This window comes from Megalobrama amblycephala, linkage group LG16 (genome assembly GCF_018812025.1).
Source record: "Megalobrama amblycephala isolate DHTTF-2021 linkage group LG16, ASM1881202v1, whole genome shotgun sequence".
Taxonomy (NCBI): Eukaryota; Metazoa; Chordata; class Actinopteri; order Cypriniformes; family Xenocyprididae; genus Megalobrama; species Megalobrama amblycephala.
The window spans coordinates 1,726,477-1,751,040 of record NC_063059.1 but is presented as its reverse complement, the minus strand read 5'-3'; the positions used below and the strand labels follow the sequence as shown (position 1 = coordinate 1,751,040).

Here is a 24,564-nt window from a genome sequence, read left to right as displayed (position 1 = left end):
GTTACGCTGCCTCAGAAATCTGTCCGAAATCAGTTTCATGAGGTGCCTTCATGCACAAACATGGCCTTACAAGTCATTGCCTGATAGGGCAGCAAGTCAGCTACCTAGGATGCAGCCTTGGAGTGGACCGCAGCCTGTTAAATTGGGGGCGGAGCTATCAAGAGAGGGGTGTGATCTTTTTGGATGGGGGGCGTGTTTGTTTAGCTGATTTTAAAATTTCAACAGCTTTTCTCAGTAATCGCTTACTACACCTTTAATTTAAAAAAAAGCATCATCAGCCCTGACCCGCCCACTGACATCATCATCATCATCATCACTGCACTAATATAACATCACCTTCCACAGGATCATCTTAACAAACTGCCTGTTTTGGTGTGTTTTCCCACTGACTGAAGATAGTGAGATCAGATCAAACCATCTGTTGTGAAACTGAAAATATCTCCTGGTTTATTGTTATTTGATCTTAAATCCAATAATTTTGTGAAACATCTAATGTGCTTGTGCAAAAGAATAAATACTAGTAATACTTCTACTACTAATTATAATGTTTCAGTTGTCTTTCCAGTCTTCACTGAGGCCATATAAAGCTGCTGTTTCTTACCGACAGTGAGAATCACGAGCAATAAAGCCACAAATATCCCGATGAGAAAAACCGCCTCTTCCTTCTGGATCTCCTTAATGAAAGTCTCCAGAAACGGCTCCGAGGAGAAATCCTCTAAATCTAAATGGATCTTCTCGTCCATGTCTGTCTGCACATGGGAAGCGAACACAAGACAGCGGAAGTGAATGACACGTGTACTAACTTTAGCGAAATAGCGCTTTCTACTATGGCGACGGCTTTCCTCATGAATATTAATAAATATGCGCTGCCATGACTGGCCCGGAGTGTTACGGATATTAGTTAATATTAATGAGCTGATCCTTTACCATAGTAGGTTCGTTCATCAGCTGACCATATAAGTTTTAGCATTAAATGTGTCATAATAATTTGTCATTTACAAAACAGTTAAATGATGATTTCTATATTGTATTGCCTCATGTGTTATTTTAATTTAGTGTCTATTAAACTGTCGTTGTTATTATTATTATTATTATTATTGTTAGTTTGACGTGACGAATGTTACTTTTCTCAGCGCTGACCGGGATTAGCCAATCACAGTGTTTGAAATGATTCATTGATGGTTCCTTTCAGTCATTTAATTTAGGTGTTTTCATTTGCCTGTCTGGCACCAACTCTTTCATGTGTTTGATTTCAATGTGAGTACATGATTTTATAAATACACAAACGCTGTGAGATTTGAATATGACTCTGGAGAAGCGGATCCTCTGAGCTGCCGAGCGCCGCTTGCTGACAGAGCCGCGCACGAGCCGCGCGTGTCCGGGAGAAACAGCCGCTCTGCAGTCGTGTCGTGTTGTTGTTGTGAGAGCTGAAGATGGCGGCGTCGATGTGTCAGTACTGGAGGCGCTTCGACTTGCAGCAGCTGCAGGTCAGTGGATCTCTGTCTCATGTTCATGTGTTCATGTGTGTCCGGCTGCTGGACCGACTGATCGGTCACTAATCATCGATCATCGGCTCGGGTGTAAACATCCTCAAAAGTGTCACTTAAAGAAACATAAACACATCAACCTTCCTTTAATGCTGAACATTGTTTTTTACAGTACGAGTCATCTGGTTTAAAGATGTCAGATCTCAATAATTTACCAGATTAATAACCAATAACTTAGTTCTTCTGTGCTGAAAGAGACTAACTATAATTTTGTCATATTTAAATGCAGTTTCACTCCTAAAACTTTGATGTGTGTATGTAGTTGTTCCTCTTAGAATGATTAAAGAACCTTTTATTCAAATTGTGATTGGATTACATATGGATATGGTATGAAAATCATAGGCAGTTGTGTGTTTTAGAGCTGTATGCAGTGTTGGGGTAACGCAGTACAAGTAACGTGAGTTACTATAAGTTACTTTTTCAGTAACTAGTAAAGTAACTCATTACTTTTACATTTACAACACACATATGAGTTACTTTTTCAAATAAGTAACCCAAGTTACTTTGTTTTCCATTTATTGACTGACAGCTGTGTGTGAACATGATGTTATTGTAGTTCTAGACTTAAAGGGTTAGTTCACCCAAAAATGAAAATAATGTCATTTATTACTCACCCTCATGTCGTTCCACACCCGTAAGACCTTCATTCATGTTCAGAACACAAATTAAGATATTTTTGATGAAATCCGATGGCTCACTGAGGCCTGCATAGCCAGCAATGACATTTCCTCTCTCAAGATCCATTAATGTACTAAAAACATATTTAAATCAGTTCATGTGAGTACAGTGGTTCAATATTAATATTATAAAGTGACGAGAATATTTTTGGTGCGCCAAAAAAAACAAAATAACAACTTATTTAGTGATGGCCGATTTCAAAACACTGCTTCAGGAAGCTTCGGAGCGTTATGAATCTTTTGTGTCGAATCATGATTCGGATCGCGTGTCAAACCGCCAAACGGCTGAAATCACGTGACTTTGGCACTCCAAACCGCTGATTCGACACGCTGATTCATAGCGCTCTGAAGCTTCCTGAAGCAGTGTTTTGAAATTGGCCATCACTAAATAAGTCGTCATTTAGTTTTTTTGGCGCTCCAAAAATATTCTCGTCACTTTATAATATTAATATTGAACCACTGTACTCACATGAACTGATTTAAATATGTTTTTAGTACATTAATGGATCTTGAGAGAGGAAATGTCATTGCTGGCTATGGAGGCCTCACTGAACCATTGGATTTCATCAAAAATATCTTAATTTGTGTTCTGAAGATGAATGAAGGTTTTACGGGTGTGGAACGACATGAGGGAGAGTAATTAATGACAGAATTTTCATTTTTGGGTGAACTAACCCTTTAATGTGAGCATGATTTACTCATCTCACTTGCACAAAAACAGATTCAGTGTTCCTCAGAATGAATAAAAACAGTGAAATGCAGTAAATGTGAGAGCAGTGGCATCAGCTGATGTGATTGTGAAGCGCTGTGTTGACTGGGTCTGTGTGTGTTTCAGAGAGAGCTGGACGGCACCGCTACGCTCCTGGCCAGCCGACAGGACGACAGTGAGCAGTCCAGGAAAAAACTCATCGAGCAGAGCCGCGAGTTCAAGAAGAACACGCCAGAGGTTTGCATCAGATGCATTCATTCAGGTGTCTGTCGCGAGCCCTCTTTCATTAGGCCATGATGCTGACAGAGACTAAATTAAAGGATTATTCACAAACCTTTCCATTTACCGTCTAGTCAACAACTAGGATCCGTGCAATCCGCTGATCAAGCACTTAGTTTATAATCAGAATATAGTCACTCAAAGACCTCTTGTAGTCAATCATTTTATCCCTTAAAACTCATCTTTGATCACCAAATGTAGGGATTCATTAGACAATTGGTAATTTAGAGGTCAGCAAAGGGATTGAAATCACGTCCATATATTGTCATGACAGGCTTAGTGCTCAGCCAACAGGAAGATGGACATCTTGGGCTATCTGTGCGCTTCTTATTGAAGTGTTTGGTACTGAAGCTTCTTCTTCCTGACTAAATCCCAGTCTTTGTGTTCTTCATGTGTATCTGATGCAGGATCTGAGGAAGCTGGTGTCTCCGCTGCTGAAGAGCTTCCAGGCTGAGGTGAGCGTCTGGATCTCATTCGTGAAATGTCACGCTTCTGAACCATAAAACAAGCCTGTATGAACGTGTATGAGGTGCACTCGGGTGCTGTCGGTGCTGTCATTCTGTGTGGATGATATTTTCTCATCTTTGTCTCTTTTAGATCGATGCGTTGAGTAAGAGGAGTAAAGAGTCGGAGACGGCCTTTCTGAACGTCTACAAACGGCTGATTGATGTGCCGGGTACGTCTGATTAAAACATCAAAATCCTCAAATATTTCTCTTCATATTGCAATAATAGCAGGTAGTAATAATAAAGATACTCAGAATCAGTGAGTATCGTATGTTTATGCGGAGCAGTTGATTTTGATCTGCTGTTGATGATTATGACGGCATGTACTGTGTGTACGCTGTTTATATTGTATTGTAATATGATGCAGATGGCTGTTAGAGTGCATGTTTTATCTGTCTGAATGAGCAGCCGGTGACAGGAAAGCATAGACATTTCAAAATAAGAGTCCTGGTTTATTTCAGGTTTGTTTATATAAGTAGAAGGCCCACGTTATGGATTAAATCTTTCTTCATCTGGTCATCATAAGTATTTTAGTTACACAATAAACTGTATCTGGCATGTAATTCAACAAACTCTAGTATTTTATCTTGTTACATGAGGAAAAAACTAAAAACTGTGTGTGTGTAGATCCGGTGCCGGTGTTGGAGCTGTCGCAGCAGCTGCATCAGAAGGTTCAGAGGATGCATGACATAGACACGGAGAACCAGAAGCTGCGCGAGACGCTCGAGGAATACAACAAAGAGTTTGCTGAGGTCAAGAACCAAGGTGAGACACAGAGCATGGTGATCGCTTTCATTCGCAAGAGAAGTTATTGTTTTTCATGAGATTTTATGAGTACTTCACACTTCATCTTGACAAAATGTATTTTTAAACCTAGTGATTTTATGTTTAATATTTATTCAAAAGCGAAACTGAGGAAATGGCTAATATTTGCACAAATAAATGCTCCTCTGCCGCCATCTGCTGGTTATAGTCTTAATTAATGTCTTTTTTTTTTTTTTTATTAAATATAAGTGTTTTCTATCAAATGTTGGATTTTCTACATCTTGAAACATTCAGTTTTACAAATGGGGACAATCTCAGAAGGATGAACAAATAATGTTTGTGGTCATCACATTAAAATAACATTTGAAGTGCTGGAAAAATGTTGTGTGTCTAATTACAGACACAGCGTTTCTTATCCCAACGTTTCAGTTAGCTTCGTCTTTATTGCAATCAATAAAACTGGTTTATTGGCAAATTAGGCAAGTGTGATAACTGCAGTAAAATATAAATACAGCATTAAAAAGTCAACCATTGATGGTTTTGAGTCGATGTACAGCGACTCAAACAGTTCACCGGAAATGCCCAGAAATTTTAAACTCGTCATGAAACTGAAGTTTTCCTGGTAATTTCTTCCCTATTGTGACGTATATCAGAGTGAAACGGCTTCTGGAACAAGAACAAATGTAGGGAGGGGCTTGATTTTGTCTGTGGGGAATTGATTGGATGGTTGTATGGTTGTGGTTTGCTATTGGTGGATCTCATGTGAGTGACAGGTTGCCCCGCCCTCGTCATCAGAGAAGAGAAGAGATGCTGCAAGAGGGAGGAGAAGATATTCTGATTCAAGATTACGAGGAACATAAATTTAAAACCAATAAATCATTTAGAATAAACACTGCAATATGACAAATACATGACAAATACAAGAATTGTCTATTTTGATTTTTATGATGATTTTAAGAATAAAAATATCTAAAGGAAACATTTACTAAACAAATTAAGCCAACTAATATAATTCATACTCTTGTTTTCTATTCCCAAAATTAAAAAAAAAAAGTAAAAATGCATTAAAGTTACAGCGCTATCATTACTGTCTAAATATGTTAAGCTGTGTGTCGGTCTCTGTTGAACTGCAGTGTATGAGGGCTGCGGGACACAAGCATCACTTCCTGTACTGTAAACGCAGAAGTGACAGTACTGTCTACACAAACACAGTGTTTGGACTGCGTTTTCTTTTTCGACTGGTTACGCAGTCACATGATCATCACACCAGAGCCATGAAGTAACACTGCGACAGTTCACATTCACAACGGCCTCGGTCTGGCTGAGAATCAGACGTGATCAGAGGAGTGTGTGTGTGTGTGTATGTGTCCTGAGAGCTTGAATAGTGCGGTTAATATTTGCCGTGTGTTTTCAGAGGTCACCATTAAAACACTGAAGGAGAAGATCAGAGAATATGAGCAGAGCGTGAGGAACCAGGCGGAGAATCTGGCCCTGGAGAAACAGCAACAGATCCATAAAGACTACACAGAGAAAGAGAGGTCAGTTCCCATCATGCTCCATCTGATCGAGTGTGAGGCGGTCTGTACTTCACACAGCGCTTTACTGTCATCAGAGCAGTCACACACTCCAACAACAGCCATGAAATGATCTGTTATCTCTGTTCTGCCACTCAGCAGTTTGTCCACATCATGAACTACTTATTAAAGTCTTTATTTAAATATTTAACTCTAGCTCTGATCAAACTCAGTCAAACCCTCCTCTCATTAGCTGTGTTTCCATCCAAAGTTGTGAATTTAACTTGTGCACAAAATATGACATAAAACACTGAATAAAGCAGCGTTTCCATCCCATGTGTTCAAGAGAACCAAATTGTCACTTGAGAAATTGGTGCAAAATATCAGTAGTGTCTCTTTATTCCTCCATCATAAATGAATTACTCTCAGAGCGTCAGATGAAACACAAACGCTGTCATGTGATCTTGCGTTCGGATGCTGGTGTTTGGGAACTCAATTGTGTGAATTAAACCAAATCATTCTGATGACTGACTTTCAGAACCACCAAACCAACATTTGAGATGCTGTGATGCGATTGGTCCACTGGTTAGTCCAGTCATCCAATCAAAGCCTCCGATGAGGAAAAGCCACATGAGTTTATTGTTGCGCATCGAGGAATTTATTCAGTAAATGTGTTTCAGTCGTAGTTTATGTCTTCATATCGGATAAAAAAAATGTACCTGCCTCAACTCTGGTTGTGTTCTAACAGGAAGTTCCAGGAGTCACATGAGTCTCTGGTGTCTAAACTACAGGAAGCTGAACTCAAAGCCCAAAGTCTGCAGACAGGTACTGCAGTCACTCAGTGTCTCTGTGTGTGAGCGCGCTGGTGATTATTAATATTATATGTTATATAGATCATTATATGATGTATTTGTGTGTCTCTGCAGCACTTGAGCGAACTCAGACGGAGCTTTTTGATCTGAAGGCCAAATATGACGAAGAGTCGACTGCAAAGTAAGTGTGTTCTTAAAACAGTGAAGATCAGCTGTTGGAGACACTGTTCACAGAGGAATCAGATCCTCAGCATATATTAGCAGATGTTTCAGAGCGTGTGCTACATTAAAACAGACACATTAAAGCACATGTTGCAATAGAGAGGTAATGCTGGTTGTGTTTGTCTCCCAGGGCTGATGAGATTGACATGGTGATGACGGATCTGGAGCGAGCCAATCAGGTACAGCCGTTGTGACAGACATGCATGTTTTTCCTCGTTCTGGTGATACGTGTATTGAAGATGATTCATACATTCGTCTCTGAGAGCAGCTGGTGGAGTTGTTAACCCAGCTGATGGTGTTTTCCTGCAGAGAGCAGACGCTGCTGAGAGGGAAGCTGAAGCTCTGAGAGAGCAGCTCCGATCAGCACAGGCGCCGACACGCATGGACACGACGACATACACGGTACCAGAATACACCACTCCTCAACATGCTTCCTTGACATTAGAGGGATAGTTCACCCAAAAATTAAAATTTGATGTTTATCTGCTTACCCCCAGCGCATCCAAGATGTAGGTGTCTTTGTTTCTTCAGTCGAACGCAAATGATGATTTTTAACTGCAACCGCTGCCGTCTGTCAGTCTTATAATGGGAGTGAATGGGAACACAATCAATAAGAGTCAAAAAACATGCACAGACAAATCCAAATTAAACCCTGCGGCTCGTGACGACACTTTGGTGTGCTAAAACATGAAACGATCGGTTTGTGCAAGAAACTGAACAGTATTTATATTATTTTTACCTCTAATACACCACTATGTCCAACTCCGTTCAGCACTCGTTTACTGAGGTCTGATCGCGCTCTGACAGCGGCAGTGATGTCTCGCGCATATACTTCAATGAGTGTCAGACATCACTTCCGCTGTCAGAGATCAGACCTCACTAAACGAATGCTGAACGCAGTTGGACATAGTGGTGTTTCAGAGGTAAAAAATGATAAAAACACTGTTCGGTTTCTCGCACAAACCGATCGTTTCGTGTCTTCGGACATCAATGTGTCGTCACGAGCCGCGGGGTTTAATTTGGATTTGTCTGTCGTGTTTTTTTGACTCTTATAGACGAAGTTCCCATTGACATGCATTATACGACTGACAGACGGCAACGGTTGGAGTTAAAAATCATCATTTGTGTTCAAGAAACAAAGTCACCTACATCTTGGATGCTCTGGGGGTAAGCAGATAAACATCAATTTTTCATTTTTGGGTGAACTATCCCTTTAAATTTTACTTAAAAAAATGTGCATTAACCCTGAACTCATACTCGCCTAACTAATACAAGTAAAAGTTTCTCAAGCTTATTGAAGACAGTCGGTTAAAAAATAAGAACAAACAAGCTAATTATAAACATAGGAGTGGGATTATTAATTACAGTAGAACGAATAAACGGTTTATTGACACTAACAGTAGTATTCAAGTTAGGAATACTACGGAAAGAAAATATTGAGTCAGTGTTGGTCACGTTCACCTCATTCATTCATGTGTGTGTGTGTGTGTGTGTGTGTGTGTGTGTTCAGCAGGACGAGTGTGCGGAGCTGGTGCCGCGCTCCAGTCTGGAGGCGGAGCTCAGTGCGAAGGAGCGTGAGATGCTGCAGCTGGTGGAGGATGTTCAGAGGCTGCAGGCCAGCCTGTCCTCGCTCCGAGAGAGATCCGACACACACAGCAGCCGACTGCAGCAGCAGCTCCAGGACAAGACCACTGCGCTCCAGGTGCACAAACACACTCAAACACTCTCTATACACTGTTCCTGACATTCACACACACACAGAAGTGTCACTGTAAGCTGCGTTACAATTCTGAAGACATATAAAGACGTGTGACCAGTTCTGCAAGGATCAGTTTAAGGCAGTGGTTTCCAGAGGTCATGCTGGGCTAACACAGATCATGATCAACAAGAACAATTAAAACTGTCAGAAATGTTGCTGTTGTTTCCGGATAAACTCCTGGACGTCACTTATTGGCGAGCCACTATGCGTCAGATGGTCTGATCGTTCACTTCAGCAGCCGTGTGTGTGATTGAGCTCCAGTGCTGCACTTTTCATCACGGTCTGTTCATTCTTTCAGAAACTGGAGGAGAAGCTGCAGACGCAGGCAGACTATGAGGAGGTGAAGAAAGAGCTGAGGTGAGAGTCCGTCGCTCCTGACGGCCTTTGAAGAACTCACACTTGACCTTGACAAACATTATTGGCCATTTTAATCAATTTATCTGCTCCAGTTTTTGATGTGTAAACCTCAGTTAAAGACATATCTGCACAACTGTCGGTCGGTGGAGCAGCGTGTCATGTGGTGTTTTCAGCGTTTCATTAGGACCCACTACAAAAACTAACATCATGTTTTGTCACTATATATACAGTACCAGTCAAAAGTTTGGACACATCACTATTTTTAATGTTTTTGAAAGAAGTCTCTTTTGCTCATCAAGCCTGAATTTATTTGATCAAAAATACAGTAAAAACAGTAATATTGTGAAATGTAAATCAGTTGTTTTCTATGTGAATATATAGTAAACTATAATTTATTCCTGTGATCAAAGCTGAATTTTCAGCATCATTACTCCAGTCTTCAGTGTCACATGATCCTTCAGAAATCATTCTAATATGATGATTTATTACCAATGTTTAATGTTTATACTGCTAAATATTTTTTCATGACCTGTGATGCTTTTTTCAGGATTCTTTGATGAATAAAAAGTTAAAAAGAGCAGCATTTATTCAAAATATAAATCTTTTGTAACAATATACACTATCGTTTACATTTTTTTTTTTTTTTTCTTGCTTTTTTTTTAAAGGAATACTTTTATTCAGCACGGATATGTTAGATTGATTAAAAAAAGTGATAGTAAAGACATTAATTATTAGAAAAGATTTTATATTTTTAATAAATGTTGTTCTCACAGGTTATAAAAAATATTAAGCAGCACGACTGTTTCCAAGATTGATAATAAATCATCATATTAGAATGATTTCTGAAGGATTATGTGACACTGAAGACTGGAGTAATGATGCTGAAAATTCAGATTTGATCACAGAAATAAATTACATGAACATTACGTTCAAATATTTAATCTGAAGTAAGTCTGTCAGAAAGACCAGATCTGATTGGTTCCTGGACGCCTCTTACTGATTGGCTCTGATTGTTATTGACAGCATCCTGAAGTCGATGGAGTTTGGGCCGTGTGACAGCGCCACAGCGCAGGTAAGCAGCAGGCTTTGGTGTGTTATCAGTGTGTTGTTGAAGGTGTTGATGTGAAGGTCTGTCACAGGATTCCTGTAAGCCGCTGGAGGTGTTGCTGCTGGAGAAGAACCGCGGCCTGCAGTCTGAGAACGCGTCTCTGCGCATCGCTAACACTGAGCTGAGCGGTGAGTCTGGAAACACACTGTTTTCAGTCAAAAAGAGCAAATACCAGGATATACAGAGTATATCTAGTAGTTATATCCGTTCAGCATTATATAAAAGCCATCATTTATAGCATTTAATGGCCCTAAACAGTAAATAATTAGTTTTTATGCATGGGAAAGTCAACATGCTGTACAAGACTGAAGCGTTCAAACTGTTAGGGTTAATAGTTCATTGAAAAGGTTAGACAATGGTTTTGGCTGATGATACGGGAGAACTGAAGCATTGAAGATGGACCAGAAGTTTTGAAAACTAAATATTCAAAGGTTAAAGTCTTGTGAAGGTTGATCTTCTTGGCTAAAGGCGTGTGTGTGTGTGTGTGTGTGTGTGTGTGTGTGTGTGTGTGTGTGTGTGTGTGTGTGTGTGTGTGTGTGTGTGTGTGTGTGTGTGTGTGTGTGTAGGCCGGTATGCGTCTCTACAGATGGAGTTCTCTGCAGCAGTGAAGACCAGTGCTGATCAGAAAGATCTCATCCTCAAACTGGAGCAGGATCTCAGCACCATCCAGACGATGTCCCGGCCCGACGCTGAGGTCAGACAGCAGCACACCAGCTTCAGATTGATCACAGATCAATTAGACACAATATATTCACACTGAGTATTTAATGGCAGCCACAGGAAGTAGGGGAAAACATTAGCAGTATGCTCAGGAAGTACATGTTGGATTATTTATGACATGCTAAACAGTCTATATTAGATGCAGAAATTAACACAGCCCTAAAAAATACTGGTGAATAAAACAATTTATGACATTAAATGTGGAAATGGTATATACACTACTGTTCAAAAGTTTGGGGTCGGAAAGATTTATTTATTTTTATACTTTTAATGATCGGGGATGCATTAAACTGATCATAAGTGATAGTGAAGAAAATCATCAAAGAATCCAGGGGGAAAAAATGTATCAGTGTTTCCACACACAAAAAAAAAAGATCAATTAGCATCGCCCACCTGTAGGCCATAGATAGGTGCGTAAGAAAAAAGACAGGTGTAGTCAAAATACGAAAAAAACAAGGAAAAATCCTTGTTTTTTTCCACAAAAACAAAATGGAGCAGCACATCACTGATAATAATCATAAATGTTTCTTGAGCAGCAAATCATCATATTAGAATGATTTCTGAAGGATCATGTGACACTGAAGACTGGAGTAATGATGCTGAAAATTCAGCTTTGATCACAGGAATAAATTACACTTTACTATATATTCACATAGAAAACAGCTGATTTACATTATAATAATATTTCACAATTTTTACAGTGTTTTTATCAAATAAATGCAGCACTGGTGAGCAGAAGAGACTTCTTTCAAAAAAAATCTTACAGACCCACTTCGAAAATGTTATATTCATTTTCGAAGTGTCTATTTACACTAAGTGCTAATAGCGTCCCTTGTTGGCAAACACTCTTTACACTAGCTCCACCCACCAGTGTCTGGTTGGGCCATTGAATTAACCGTCCTCACACGGCGCAAGCCATTGAAATAAATGGGTCTCATAGTGCAGTGGTGCCGTTGTCGCGTCCTGTGTGAAAAGGGCTTTACGCTGCATTGCCGCCAACACTTGACAGAGGGCGTGTCTGAAGCTTGTGCTGGCGCGACCATCATAGCGACAACAGCCAATCACATTACTGTCCGGTGTTGCATGAATGCAGTTGGCTAGCGACTGCTCTAGGGTATTTGCATAAGGCGATCTGATTGGCTGACGCCTGCGTTGGCCCTTGAAAAGTTGAGAAATTTTCAACTTGTGCTGCAAGCGATGCACCTGAACCCACAATTCAGTTTGAATGGGTGATGTCATGCTCTGCCAAAGTAAATGAGAAGTGTTAGCGCCGACGCCCCGTGTGAGTGCAGCGTACGCTCACAAACCTGGCTTTTAATGCAATCGACGCGGGTTCGAATCCACCTTTTGCTGAGCTCACATTTGTGATGTTCTAAAAGTGGAAACGAATGAGTGTTTAATAATATCAAAAGTGTTTATTGGTTAGGATTAGATGAAGGTGTAGGGAGGGTTTTTATTGTCCCAATAAGGCAGCATCCATTTAATAATTTTAATAAATGTAATCATTTACACTCTATGATATCATTGCATCCTGTTAATGTACAAAAATACTGAGGTGCAAATAGTATCTGCCAATATAAAGTATAGATAGCAACTAATTACTGTTTACTCTTATTGCAAAGAACTGATACTTTTACATGGTGTAAAAATAATCTATCGCTATTTTCATCTAGCGTAAATAACATATCGTTATATGCTATAAAATATGCTATTTTTATAGCCACTGCCTTTAACCCTTAAATGCATGACTGTTTCGCCAATCATTCTTACATATTCGGGTCTTTATCGACCCGGATCAATATCTAACACGGAAGGATCTCTACCTGTCGCGATAATATAAAACTCCTCTGATAGAGTAACAATTACAGAAGAATTAAATAAATCATATTTTGTTACCTTTTGGAGCTTGAAAGGGCTCATTTTGAGCAGATGTTTTATGCCATCATCACTGTCCTCGTCAGAGCTCATTTCCAAGTAAATTCAGCAAATAATGGGCTAGTTTTATGTTTGAGGTCACGAATATGAGCCCATTCGCGATCTCAAACGTATTCTCAAAACTATATAATTTTCAACATCTTCAAAATCAATATTTCGATCGCTAACAGCTTCACCAGATCCATCCAGTAACAGTTACAGTCATATTTGATTGCGTTCAGTACTCGCTCTGCAGTAAATCGCTGAGCCATTTCATGTTTTGCTTATTCTTTCGTTTTCTGTCTGAATGAGTCGTCACTTCAGCATTGTGTATCAGACATTGCCACCTTGTGGAATAAAGGTGAATCACACTTATTCCGTCATCTAAGATTCAATTATTGTTGTGCAGAAAAAATACATGTACACTGATACACACCTCGGGTCGTTAGCGACCCCATACAATTTTTACAAAAAATGAATACAAAAATAGGCATTCTTTTATAATTTTATGATTTTTTTCTTGTTATATTCTTTATAATGAATTGATTGAGGAATACCAAGAAGGTTGATGACTAACTTTAAAAAATGAACGAGGAGGAGGGTAGTGAATGACGTCCCGGGTCACTAAAGACCCGAGGTATGCATTTAAGGGTTAACTGTTGCCAAGAGCATGACAGAGTTCCTGTTGAAGTCTTAATTGGCGAGCAGGTGTTTTCTGGACACTGAAGAGCCAGTAGTAAGTTATAACGATGATTTTGGTCCGTGTTTTGACGCTGCACCACGCCGGTCTTACACGCTGAGGGTGATTCTTGATCGTCTGTTGTTGTTGTTAGAGGTTTAGAGAGGCAGAGGAAGAAGAAAAGCTCACAGATATGACAGGTGCTCAGCCATTAAATCTGAACTGGCAGCTAAACTCATCCAAATGACAGGTTTACACACAAGTATAAAAGCGTCTTGATGCGTGTCACATGGTAATCATTTGTGAAAGTGATGGATTGTTGTTTTTGTGGTCTAGGGTGCGGACAGCAGCGCGGTGATCGTCCCTGAGCCCATTAAAGAGGCCACAGCTCTGTTCTCAGGTAAACATGAACACAGACTGTTACTTTACACATCATCTACTCCGTATTGACTTGATGGTTTAACTGCTTCTGTTGTACTCCTCATTTGTAAATCCCTTTGGATGAAGCGTCTGTTAAATGATGTAATGTGAGTGACTGTCGGCTGAGCAGATCATGAGATGTTCATTCCGCTGTTGTTTATGTGTTGAGGTGCGGGCGGCTCTCCTCATACGGATCTTCCTCAGGGTCAGATGGACTCTCTGCTGTCCATCATCTCCAGTCAGAGGGAGAGATTTCGCCTGCGTAACCAGGAGCTGGAGGCCGTGAGTACACATCACGTGACTTTAACTGGTTCCTGTCGCTCAGAGGAAGAGGCTGACCGTTGTTGTTGTTGTGCGTCAGGCGAACAGCTCCCTACAGCAGACCTTACAGGCTCTTCAGAGCGAGCTGGACAGTCTGCGGGCCGACAACATCAAGCTGTACGAGAAGATCAAGTTCCTGCAGAGCTACCCTACCAAAGTAAGTCCCGACACTGTAGGGCTGTTAATCCAATTAAATCCCAATTAACAACATCCATCTTTGCGCTGCAGAAGTGGCACAGAAGCTGCATCTGAAGTGGCATTTAGGTAGGCCTATCTTTACACTGGCTGTGTAATTGCAGCTCAAAGGTGGCATGAATGCATTTACACTGTAATTACAACTGGTGGCGGCCAGTCACGGTCTTAATTAGAGAGTCATTGAATCATTCATTCAACCGATTCCTTCAAACGACTGATTCATTCAGACATGAAGCAAGTGACTGTTTATGAATGGATCATTGAATCATTGACTCAACCGATTCATTCAGAAACAGGGAAACACCGCAGAGACGCACAGCGGTTCAGCTATGGTTTAGTTTAAAAATACTTTCATTGGCAAAAACAGTCAATATGTGTGTGTGTGTGTGTGTGTGTGTGTGTGTGTGTGTGTGTGTGTGTGTGTGTTAGGCTGGAGACAGTGATGATACAGTGATGCGTTACTCGTCTCAGTATGAGGAGAGACTTGATCCCTTCGCTTCCTTCAGCAAAAAGGTGAGAACGTGAACAGTTTTTGAAGTGTTTGTTTTTGTTGATTCAACTTTGATACTACTTTAATGTGATTTACTCCTTTAGGAGCGTCAAAGGAGATATCAGAGCCTCAGCCCGTGGGACAAAGCCACGCTCAGTCTGGTGTGTATCCAGCGTCTCACACACACACACACACACATGAATCTTTCACACTCATGATCCGGTGTGTTTTCAGTGCCTCGCAGTCAGTGCTGCTCCACAGAAACATCTCAATCATCTCTGCAAGCGCTGCCAGTTTCAGTCGCTTATAACCTGCATCTGAAAACACAACATACATCTTCTAAATTTGTAAAGAAAATAGTTTATGAATTGCGAATAATTTATGTAGATTTATAGTTTATAAAAAGAGGAGCTTTAGAGTCACTGTGAAATCAAAATGTATGCTCATTTTTTTAATGGAAAATTGCAGTGTTTCATAATGAAGGATTTATTCGTGCACATAAGTTATTTTAATTAATGTGTCCTCGTATTCTTTAATCAGTAGCCCCTCCCCTCCAGCAGCCTGTCACTCACATGACATCACATCGCTTTATTAGCATATGATCATGATACAACGGTCCAATCAGTTCTCACTGGACAGAATCAAGTCCCGCCTATGTCCCTGTGTCACTTGGATATACGCCACAATGGAGTCTTTTCACATTTCCAGGGTTCTCAGCAGCAGTAGTCATCAAACTTACAAAAAATCAAACTATAGCATTATAAAAATACATCAAATTTAAAAAAATTTAGAATATATCAAATTTACTGCACTGTAAACCTGAATAAGTTAAAGTAAACAGAACTAGCAGATTTTTATTTTGTACTCATACATTTTAATTGTTCTTAAATATTTGAGTAAACTAATTCACACATTTAAATTAAAATTATCATGTTACCTCAATGTAAAGATTTTTATTAGTGTAAACCTAGCTAGCTATAACAAGCTAATTCAGAAAATGCTAACTTGATCATTTGCTAACATGTTAACAATAGCAAGGTATAGCATTTGCTGAATGAGTGCAGCAATATAAAGCGTTTAACACACTTGCTCTCAAACCAAGCTCATGCACCACTGTCACCATGACTCTCCAAAAACCCTCATTAACAGAAACTCTTCTAAATTAGCATAACAAAACATTATCTCCCACTTAACATTAATCTTACACAAAAAAAATTATATAACACTCAATTTTAGCTTTAAAGGTCTTTGCACACTGAGTCTGAAATTCTCACACGTTAAAAAATAACTGCCCCAAAACCTTCATCTGTCATAAAAAAAAATTCAGATCGGGTTCAATTTTATGCATTTTTCACATCCTTGGCAAGCATTTTAGAGGTGACTTGACCATTCAGAGCCACCGTACAAGCAAACGCCAAAATCCAGAACGGCGTCTGACAAGTTGATCACTTCGTCTCGCAGCACAAAGTACTGTATGACAAACAAAGTGCAGAATATATATATATATAATATATATTGGTGGTCTTCTTTTTAATAATGTGGCTCCAGTATCGCTAGCAAAGCATCAAACTGAGCCACTGTCATCCTGAAGTAAACTCTGAATCGCTCGGGATAATCCCGCAGCTCCTTGATGAGGAGGTTGAACTCTCCTTCCTCTCTATGCAATCTCAGGATTGGATCTCAGATCCAATATTTCCTTTCTTTTTCTCTTTTTAAGAAGAGGGAGGAGAATAAAATCATCCTCACTGCTTGAAGACTCCATTACTCCATATTGTTTTGAGGATTTTTCCCAACAGATTAATTAATAAGCATCGGACTCAGTGTGCAAGGTTTCTGTGCGTGACGAATTTCTAGGATGTTGAATACACAAAACGCACATGAAAATTACACTCAGTGTGTAAAGACCTTTACTCTCCTTTTCAGGTGTCATGGGTGAAGCATGCTGGGAAATAGAAGTCCCAGCCCAGTTTCAGTTAAACTTAAGTTTGTCTAAAATAAGATGAAATGAGTTCAGTTTACTTAAAATATATCAGTTCTGTGAACTCGAAAGACAAAGAAAGTGCTAAATACTCATAAAAGTTCATTAACTGAACTAATTTGTTTAATTTAAGTTTGTCCTACTCAAACCAATTAATTATTTTGATCATTAGGATTTACAGTGTGTATTTGTGACGTCGATATCTGTGGAAACGCATCATCACCGACTGAAAAGGGTTCATAGGAAAGAAAAAAATGAGCAACTATCAAAAGAAAAGATGGTTTAACCTTTTGAAAGCATAGAAATGGTGACAGCCACAAATATTACTATTGTAATTATTCTATTAAAACACTGAGAGCTGAAGATGACAGAATCTGATGTTCGGTCATTTCCCCTGCTGTGCTGATGCTGTGCTGATGCTGTGCTGATGCTGTGCTGATGTCGGGTGTTTGTTTCAGGGTCGTGTGATCCTGTCCAATAAGACGGCCAGAACTGTGGCGTTCTTCTACACGCTGCTGCTGCACTGCCTCGTCTTCCTGGTGCGTCACGTGACCCTCTGTTTAACTGTCCATTACTGCTCATGTTGAGCTCTTCTGAAGTCTTATATGTGTGTGTGTGTGTGTGTGTGTGTGTGTGATCAGGTGCTGTATAAAGCCGCCTGGAGCGAGAGCATCGGCCGGGACTGTGCTGCGTTTTGTGCGAAGAAGTGAGTGTTTCCAGCCAGTGTGGGATTTGATGTAATGAGCCTGTGATTCTGAGGCTCTGTGTGTGTTTGATGCATGTGTCTCTGATCCACACACTCTCCCTGCTTCCTCCCGCAGGTACTCGGACCACCTGCACCGCTTCCATGAGAACGGAGAGACGTGGCAGTAGCTGCTTCTGTCCACTAGAGAGCGCTCTTCACATTTATGACATGTAGATTATCATTGAACTATTGGGACCAGGGTAGATTGGGAATATACCGGATTAAACATTATTACATTGACAGGAGGTTTGATGGTGTTACTTTATCACAGGTCACTTTCTCTGTTTCGCTTGAATGACAAAAAAACAATCAATCTGTAGTGTTGCTCTGGCACATGATTCTAACGCCTTGACTAACATCAGTGCTAATGGTTCATTTAATCTTGTGACAGATCATGAAAATACTTCAAATCATCTGTATCCCTTCATCTTAGATCTTCAGCTAATGGGACTTTAGATACCATCTCTTCCAGTTAAATTAAAGCTTTCAGGGAATGAATGTGTGGTTGTTTATTATGAGATTCAGATTTTAATAAACTTCTGAAAGATGTCTCTTCTGCTTGATTTGATCAAAGATACAGTAAACCCAGTAAAATACAGTGTAAATCAGCTGTTTTCTATGTGAATATACAGTAAAGTGTAATTTATATCCAGTGATTCAAAGCTGAATTTTCAGCATCATTACTCCAGTCTTCAGTGTCACATGATCCTTCAGAAATCATTCTGATATGATGATTTGCTGCTCAATTATTATTACTTGGTTATTAATAACGGTTCATGTTATTATCAATGTTAAAAACTTTTTGCTGCTTAATATTTTTGTGAATCTATGATAAATGATTTTGATGAATAGAAAGTTCAAAAGAACAGCATTTAGTAACAATATAAATGTCTTTTTGGTCAATTTAATGTGTCAAATTATTAATTTCGTTCATTAAAAAAGGAAAAAACCCTGTAGTTGACCCCAGAACTTTAGAACAGTAGTTTACATGAACCAGTTATTAGCAGGTCCAGATCTGCAGATGTTTCCAGATGTTCTGCACTGATTCGGAGGAACATCCGTGGAGCAGCTTTAGATATACATGAAGTGAAGCAACGTCACCATCAGATGATCATAATCATGAAAGAGTAACTTCCTGAATCCTGTTTTCAGCTTGAACGCTGAAAAACACACAAAACCAGTGTTGGGAAAGTTCCTTTTAAAAGTAATGCAGTATAATATTGCGTTACCCCCTAAAAGAGGAAATAATTGCATTACTTAGTTACTTTTTATGAAAAATAATGCGTTATGTTACTTTTGCATTACTTTTTCTCATCTGGGCTGGGCTTGCTTTTTTTTAATAACATCAAAAAAGCTTTATTTTTGTCAAATGTTAAGGCTTTTTCACACCAAAAGTGAAATGAATAATCTTCAGGCTGAAGGAAATGCATATTTACTCCTGTACAGCAGAGGGCGCCGCTCAAACAAACCACAAACCTTTCAGCTGTGCTGACAGCTCTCCTGTCCTCATGTTGAGAGAAATAGGCCCTGTCCCAAACGGCACCCTAAACCCTCACGGTCTTCCTCTGAGTCCGCACTTTCATGACGTAATGCCGCTTTGACTGCTGGGTAAAGTCCTCTGCGTAGCTCACAGTCTTGCGGGCTCAGCAGAAGTGCGCATCGAGGGTGCAGGAGTCTCAAGGGGGCACTCACGAGCACCCTTCTTTAAGCTTAAATGACGAATGGGACACCCTACGGTCTTGTGGACTTAACGGACATGCACACACTGGCCATTGTAAGTCCACAAGACGGAAAGTGCACATGAAGTTTGTCATTTGGGACAGGGCCATAAAGGTCAGAGGTGTGTGTCGCTGTGTGAACATGATGTTATTATAGTTCTAGACTGAATGTGAACATTTACTCATCTCACTTGAACAAAAACATTCAGTATTCCTTTATAATAAAAATCAGTGAAATGCAATCTCAGAATTTTATGCAAACCTGCAATAATTAACTATATTAAATCACATAAATATACTTTATGTATTTAATCTCACTTTATTAACTCACTTTATTACTAACAACCAGAAATGACTTTAGATTAGATTTAGAAATGAGAGTGTTGAACTTCCTTCTCCTGTACATAGACAGTAAAAGAAATGGACACAGCGACCCCATTGGAACTCAATTGAGACAAGTGAAGCCCATTTTTAGCGATTTTTAGCACTTCCGTTTCTGACGCGCAGACTCAAACTAAGCTTGATGACGTCAGCAACCTGTCTGACAGATGTAAATCTTCTAGTAGCTGTGCGTGCAAACTGCCATCGTTAATCTTGCAGAGACGGCGAGCTTGAGCGGGGAGTTCTTTGGCGTGAGTAAGCAGGAGTAAGTATTCTGATTAATTATTTTGTATAGTATTTTAAAATGTAATGCCAGTACGCCATATTAAGTTAATGCATACTATTGCCTGCGAGCTTCTCCTCCTGTCTGTACGGTAATTTCTCTACTGTGCGACAGAGAGTCGAGTGGTTATGACGCAATCGTTAGCCTATTTTTACAAAAACTGTTTCTACGGGGCCATAATGTAACATAGAAGGTAATGGAGCCCTTTATACATTGTCGTGTATCTTTAGAAATAAATAATGGACAAATGGAGTCTTTAAACGCCTCAGATGTAAAGTTATTCACTGTCAAAGTGACGCCAAAATGAATGGGAGTCAATGGGGATGCTAACGCAAGTGAAGTTCTGCTACAAGATGGCGGCACGCGGCCGACTTCAACTTCCGGTCGACTTCCTTGGGCACTGCTCCTGTATCTATTCTTCTTTGGTCCAGAATCACAGCACAGCTGAAGGGTTTGTTTGAGCTGCGCCCTCTACTGTACAGGAGTAAATATGCATTTCCTTCAGCCTGTGGCTGATTCATTTCACTTTTAGTGTGAGAGTCTTAACATTTGACAAAAACAGAACCTTTTTTGTTGTTATTAGAAAACAGACAAGCCCAGCCCAGATGAGAAAAAGTAACGCAAAAGTAATGTAATGCATTACTTTCATAAAAAGTAACTAAGTAACACAATTAGTTACTTTTTTACGGAGTAATGCAATATTGTAAAAGTAACTTTCCCAACACTGATTATAACATTGATATAAGTGATCTCTCAGATTTAAACCTTCCTATATTGTATTTACATAAAGCGTTCACAGGCAGATTTGCTTTATGTATTTCCCCGGCGCTGAAATCAGGCACAGATAAATGTCAGGAAACATGATGTCAATATCCATGGATCACTGGATCTTTGGTAAGTTGTAAGGAACACTATATCAAGTCCAACCTTTAGTTCAAAATGTTTACGCTGTATGTCCTACGCCTTCCCTATTCAACTTACGGAACGAACGCGGCACCAGTTTCGTTTCATTTCATTTCGTTTCGTTTCGTTTCGTCCCGTAAGTAGAATAGGGAAGGTGTAGGACATACAGCGTAAGCTTTTTGAAGAATACAGAAAGCGGAAGTACGTTCAAGGCGATATTTTGTGTTTATAAAGCATATACGTTTACATTTTTTTTTTTCAAAAATGTCCAATGGTTTCTCTAGATAAGACTCTTATTCCTCGTCTGGAATCGTTTAAAGCTCTTTGAAGCTGCACTGAAACTGTAATTTGGACCTTCAACCCGTTGAACCCCAGTGAAGTCCACTATATGGAGAAAAATCCTGGAATGATTTCCTCAAAAACCTTCATTTCTTTTCCACTGAAGAAAGAAAGACATGAACATCTTGGATGACATGGAGGAGAGTAAATTATCAGGAAAAGTTTATTTGAAAGTGAACTAATCCTTTAACCAGATAATCGTTTGTTTTACTCACATTTTTGCAGTTTCCCCTATTAAATCGAGTCAAGCAGCAGCTCTTTTGCCACTCAGTCCGGCAGAGAGAGCATGTTCCGGTGGGAAAGTGATGTCAATGCATAGCCGCTATTGTGGTATTCCACTATATTTCTCACTGACACGCCTCCAACTCATAAAGATCAGGGCACAAAGAAAATCCCAAGCTTCGCACTCATATTCATGTCTTTGTGGTGGCGTTCATGTGCGCACCTGCACCATAACATCATGTCATTTGTCTCTGTGATGATTGGTTGATCAGGGTGGCTGTCCTCCTCTGCTATGTAGTTTTTCTCAACACTCTGACCACTGAAAGTCAAATACTCAATGGTGTTTTTATAAATCGATTCGTTTTCAGCTCAAAGTTTTGGGTAGGCAGTGCCGCCGCTGTAGTTTTATAGCTGGAAGCAGATGTTGAAGGCTCATTTTGTAATGAATAATTAGTAAGACAGAAAAGAGTCTCCTCCATCCATCAGTGTGAATAATTCATTCATCTGTCAGTGCAAACCCTCCTCTGTCAGTGCATGTGTGTGTGTGTGTGTGTGTGTGTGTGCAGACCAGCGGCATCTGAACATGCAATGCTTTCAACACACACATGGTCTGGATGCTGCTTACAGTTTATTTGTGTTGTTTGTGTTTACTTGACAGACTGAAGGAGGCATGGCAGTGATTCTCATGGTGCAGCGTCCTGGTTTCATCTGACCTCTGCTCTCCGTCAGCATCTCTGCATGTTTCAGAGCGAGTGTCGCTGTAGCAACTGAGCAGCATCATCTGATTTCCTGTGACAGAGCTCTCAGCCCATGTGACCAGACTCAGCCAATCAGAGTGTCAGAGACTCTACAGCTGCAGATTATCAGTCTGAGTGATTAATCTGAGCAGTTTTGTATCTGTTTGTGACTCCCTGAACCTGCAGCATGTTTGATGTGAAATATTAACTCCAAAACCATGAGACTGAGGTGGATCCGTGGGATCAGATGATAATGTGTAATAACTGTGGCATTTACATGCTACTTAGAAGATTATGTCAGAAAAACATGGTGTTAAAGGATTAGTTCACTTCAGAATTAAAATTTCCTGATAATTTACTCACCTCCATGTCATCCAAGATGTTCGTGTCTTTCTTTCTTCAGTGGAAAAGAAATGAAGGAAAACATTCCAGGATTTTTCTCCATATAGTGGACTTCACTGGGGTTCAACGGGTTGAAGGTCCAAATGTCAGTTTCAGTGCAGCTTCAAAGAGCTCTACATGATCCCAGACGAGGAATAAGAGTCTTATCTAGAGAAACCATCGGCCATTTTCTAAAAAAATAAAAAATTATATACTTTTTAACCACAAATGCTCATCTTGCACTGCTCTGTGATGCGCCACGCATTACGCAATCATGTTGGAAAGGTCACGCGTTTTCCTCAAAAACCTTCATTTCTTTTCCACTGAAGAAAGAAAGACATGAACATCTTGGATGACATGGAGTAAATTATCAGGAAATTTTAAATCTGAAGTGAACTAATCCTTTAATGAGGACACAAACTCCAGTGCATAATGCTGAGCTGATCACAACCACAGATTGTAACTTCAACTCTGTGTGTTTAAACTAACATGCGTGATGATGAATCTCTCAGACGCTCTATTGTTCTCTGTTCAAATCCATCCTCGGATTGAATCTGATTTCTCTGGCTGCGCTGGCGTTTGTCCTCCATCACGTGGAAGAGATGGTTCAGAAGAGTTTGACGTGTCTGGTTCAGCGAATGAACACATTTCACATGAGAATGAGAGCAGTAACAGCGAGACTCTGTTTTCATTCATCTTCAGTCGACACAGAGTACGATGAGTGTTTGAGACGCTGAGTACATTCCCATGAAATCCTGTCGTATGATGAGAATAGCACGTGTGTCTTTATGAACATGTGGATACTCTCTCCTCCCACAGTCGTAATGTCAGCATCCTTGTGTTCACAGACACTCAAAGGCAGACTGTAATATAATATTTGTGTGTGCGCTCTTGAGCATGTGTGTGTGAACGCCTCAGAACAGCTCCTACCGTTTGTTTGGGATCCTTCTGTGGTTTGATCAGTTCTCCATTTACATAGCGAACACCAAAAGCACTGAGATCCCTTGCAGCGGGTTCCCTTTTTTGATTATTTCTGATCTGGGTTTGGTTCATTTTAAATGTATTTTATGGGAAACACCCTTAAAGAGGAAGTATTATGCCCCTTTCACAAGATGTAATATAAGTCTCTGGTGTCTCCAGAATGTGTCTGTGAAGTTTCAGCTCAAAATCCCCCACAGATCATTTATTATAGCTTGTCAAATTTGGGTGTGAGCAAAAACACGCTGTTTTTGTGTGTGTCCCTTTAAATGCAAATGAGCTGCTGCTCCAGAAAAGGGCGGAGCTTTAACAGCTCAACAACAACAAAGCTGGAGAATCTCACGCAGCCAAAATGAGGATTGTCAGTAACGGTGTTCAGCCTTACATTGTTCAAACCGGAGTCGACACTGATGGAGAGACTCAGGAAGAAGTTACAACTTTTAGACGTTTCTGAATGGTTAGTGGATAAATTTATGTAGTTGCTGTGGAGTTGATTCAACTCATCCACTAGCATGTGCCGTCATGTTCATCTTTTGTGTTGAATTGACCCTCGTTTGTGAAGCAGTCCGGCGTAAAATGACGGCATGACAACAACACTCTACTACAACAACTCTTCCTCTTCTCTAAAGCAGCCCAACATGGCCCTTTGTTGTGTGTTCTCGGGGGCGGGGTTTATGTAAATTTTAGGGTTTGTGATGTCACTAACCCAGGAAAAAGCTCATTGTAGTCCCTACCTGCCGTTTGTTGTAGTCCTTAAAAAGCGATTTCTGTAAAAGAAAATATCTCCTTTGCATTGATCTTTGAGTGTCATGACTTTTCAGATGTTGTTTATGCTCAAACAGCAACATTACACACTAACTAAAGTTAAAGAAGTGAAAGTCTAATGAATTGGAAGTGATATCAAG

The 24,564-nt window shown here is 40.0% G+C and overlaps 2 protein-coding genes across 4 annotated transcripts in view; one reads left to right on the top strand and one right to left on the bottom strand.

Annotated features, from left to right (window-relative positions):
• The window catches only part of srprb (SRP receptor subunit beta), a 69,289-nt gene extending 68,468 nt beyond the window's left edge, over nt 1-821 (bottom strand). The window contains exon 1 of one of the 2 annotated variants that reach the window (XM_048161201.1): nt 602-821. In XM_048161201.1, coding sequence (XP_048017158.1) covers nt 602-743 — 142 coding nt within the window. In that variant the 5' untranslated portion in view covers nt 744-821. The remainder of the gene's footprint in view (nt 1-601) is intronic. The other variant, XM_048161200.1, reaches the window with a different exon arrangement.
• A 391-nt stretch (nt 822-1,212) lies between these two features.
• cux1b (cut-like homeobox 1b) lies at nt 1,213-18,266 on the top strand. 2 transcript variants are annotated; one of them, XM_048161172.1, is made up of 23 exons: nt 1,213-1,487; nt 3,060-3,170; nt 3,620-3,667; nt 3,810-3,888; nt 4,346-4,483; nt 5,898-6,021; nt 6,746-6,822; nt 6,924-6,990; nt 7,162-7,210; nt 7,341-7,433; nt 8,545-8,733; nt 9,089-9,147; nt 10,171-10,219; nt 10,287-10,383; nt 10,822-10,949; nt 13,905-13,968; nt 14,158-14,270; nt 14,350-14,466; nt 14,934-15,017; nt 15,099-15,155; nt 17,431-17,511; nt 17,614-17,678; nt 17,794-18,266. In XM_048161172.1, the coding sequence occupies exons 1-23, from the start codon at nt 1,434-1,436 to the stop codon at nt 17,843-17,845; spliced, it is 1,995 nt and encodes a 664-aa protein (XP_048017129.1). In that variant the 5' UTR covers nt 1,213-1,433; the 3' UTR covers nt 17,846-18,266. The 2 variants fall into 2 exon arrangements, with proteins under 2 accessions (XP_048017129.1, XP_048017128.1); XM_048161171.1 differs by having other exon boundaries at nt 1,214-1,487; nt 8,542-8,733.
• Nucleotides 18,267-24,564: the final 6,298 nt, after the last annotated feature.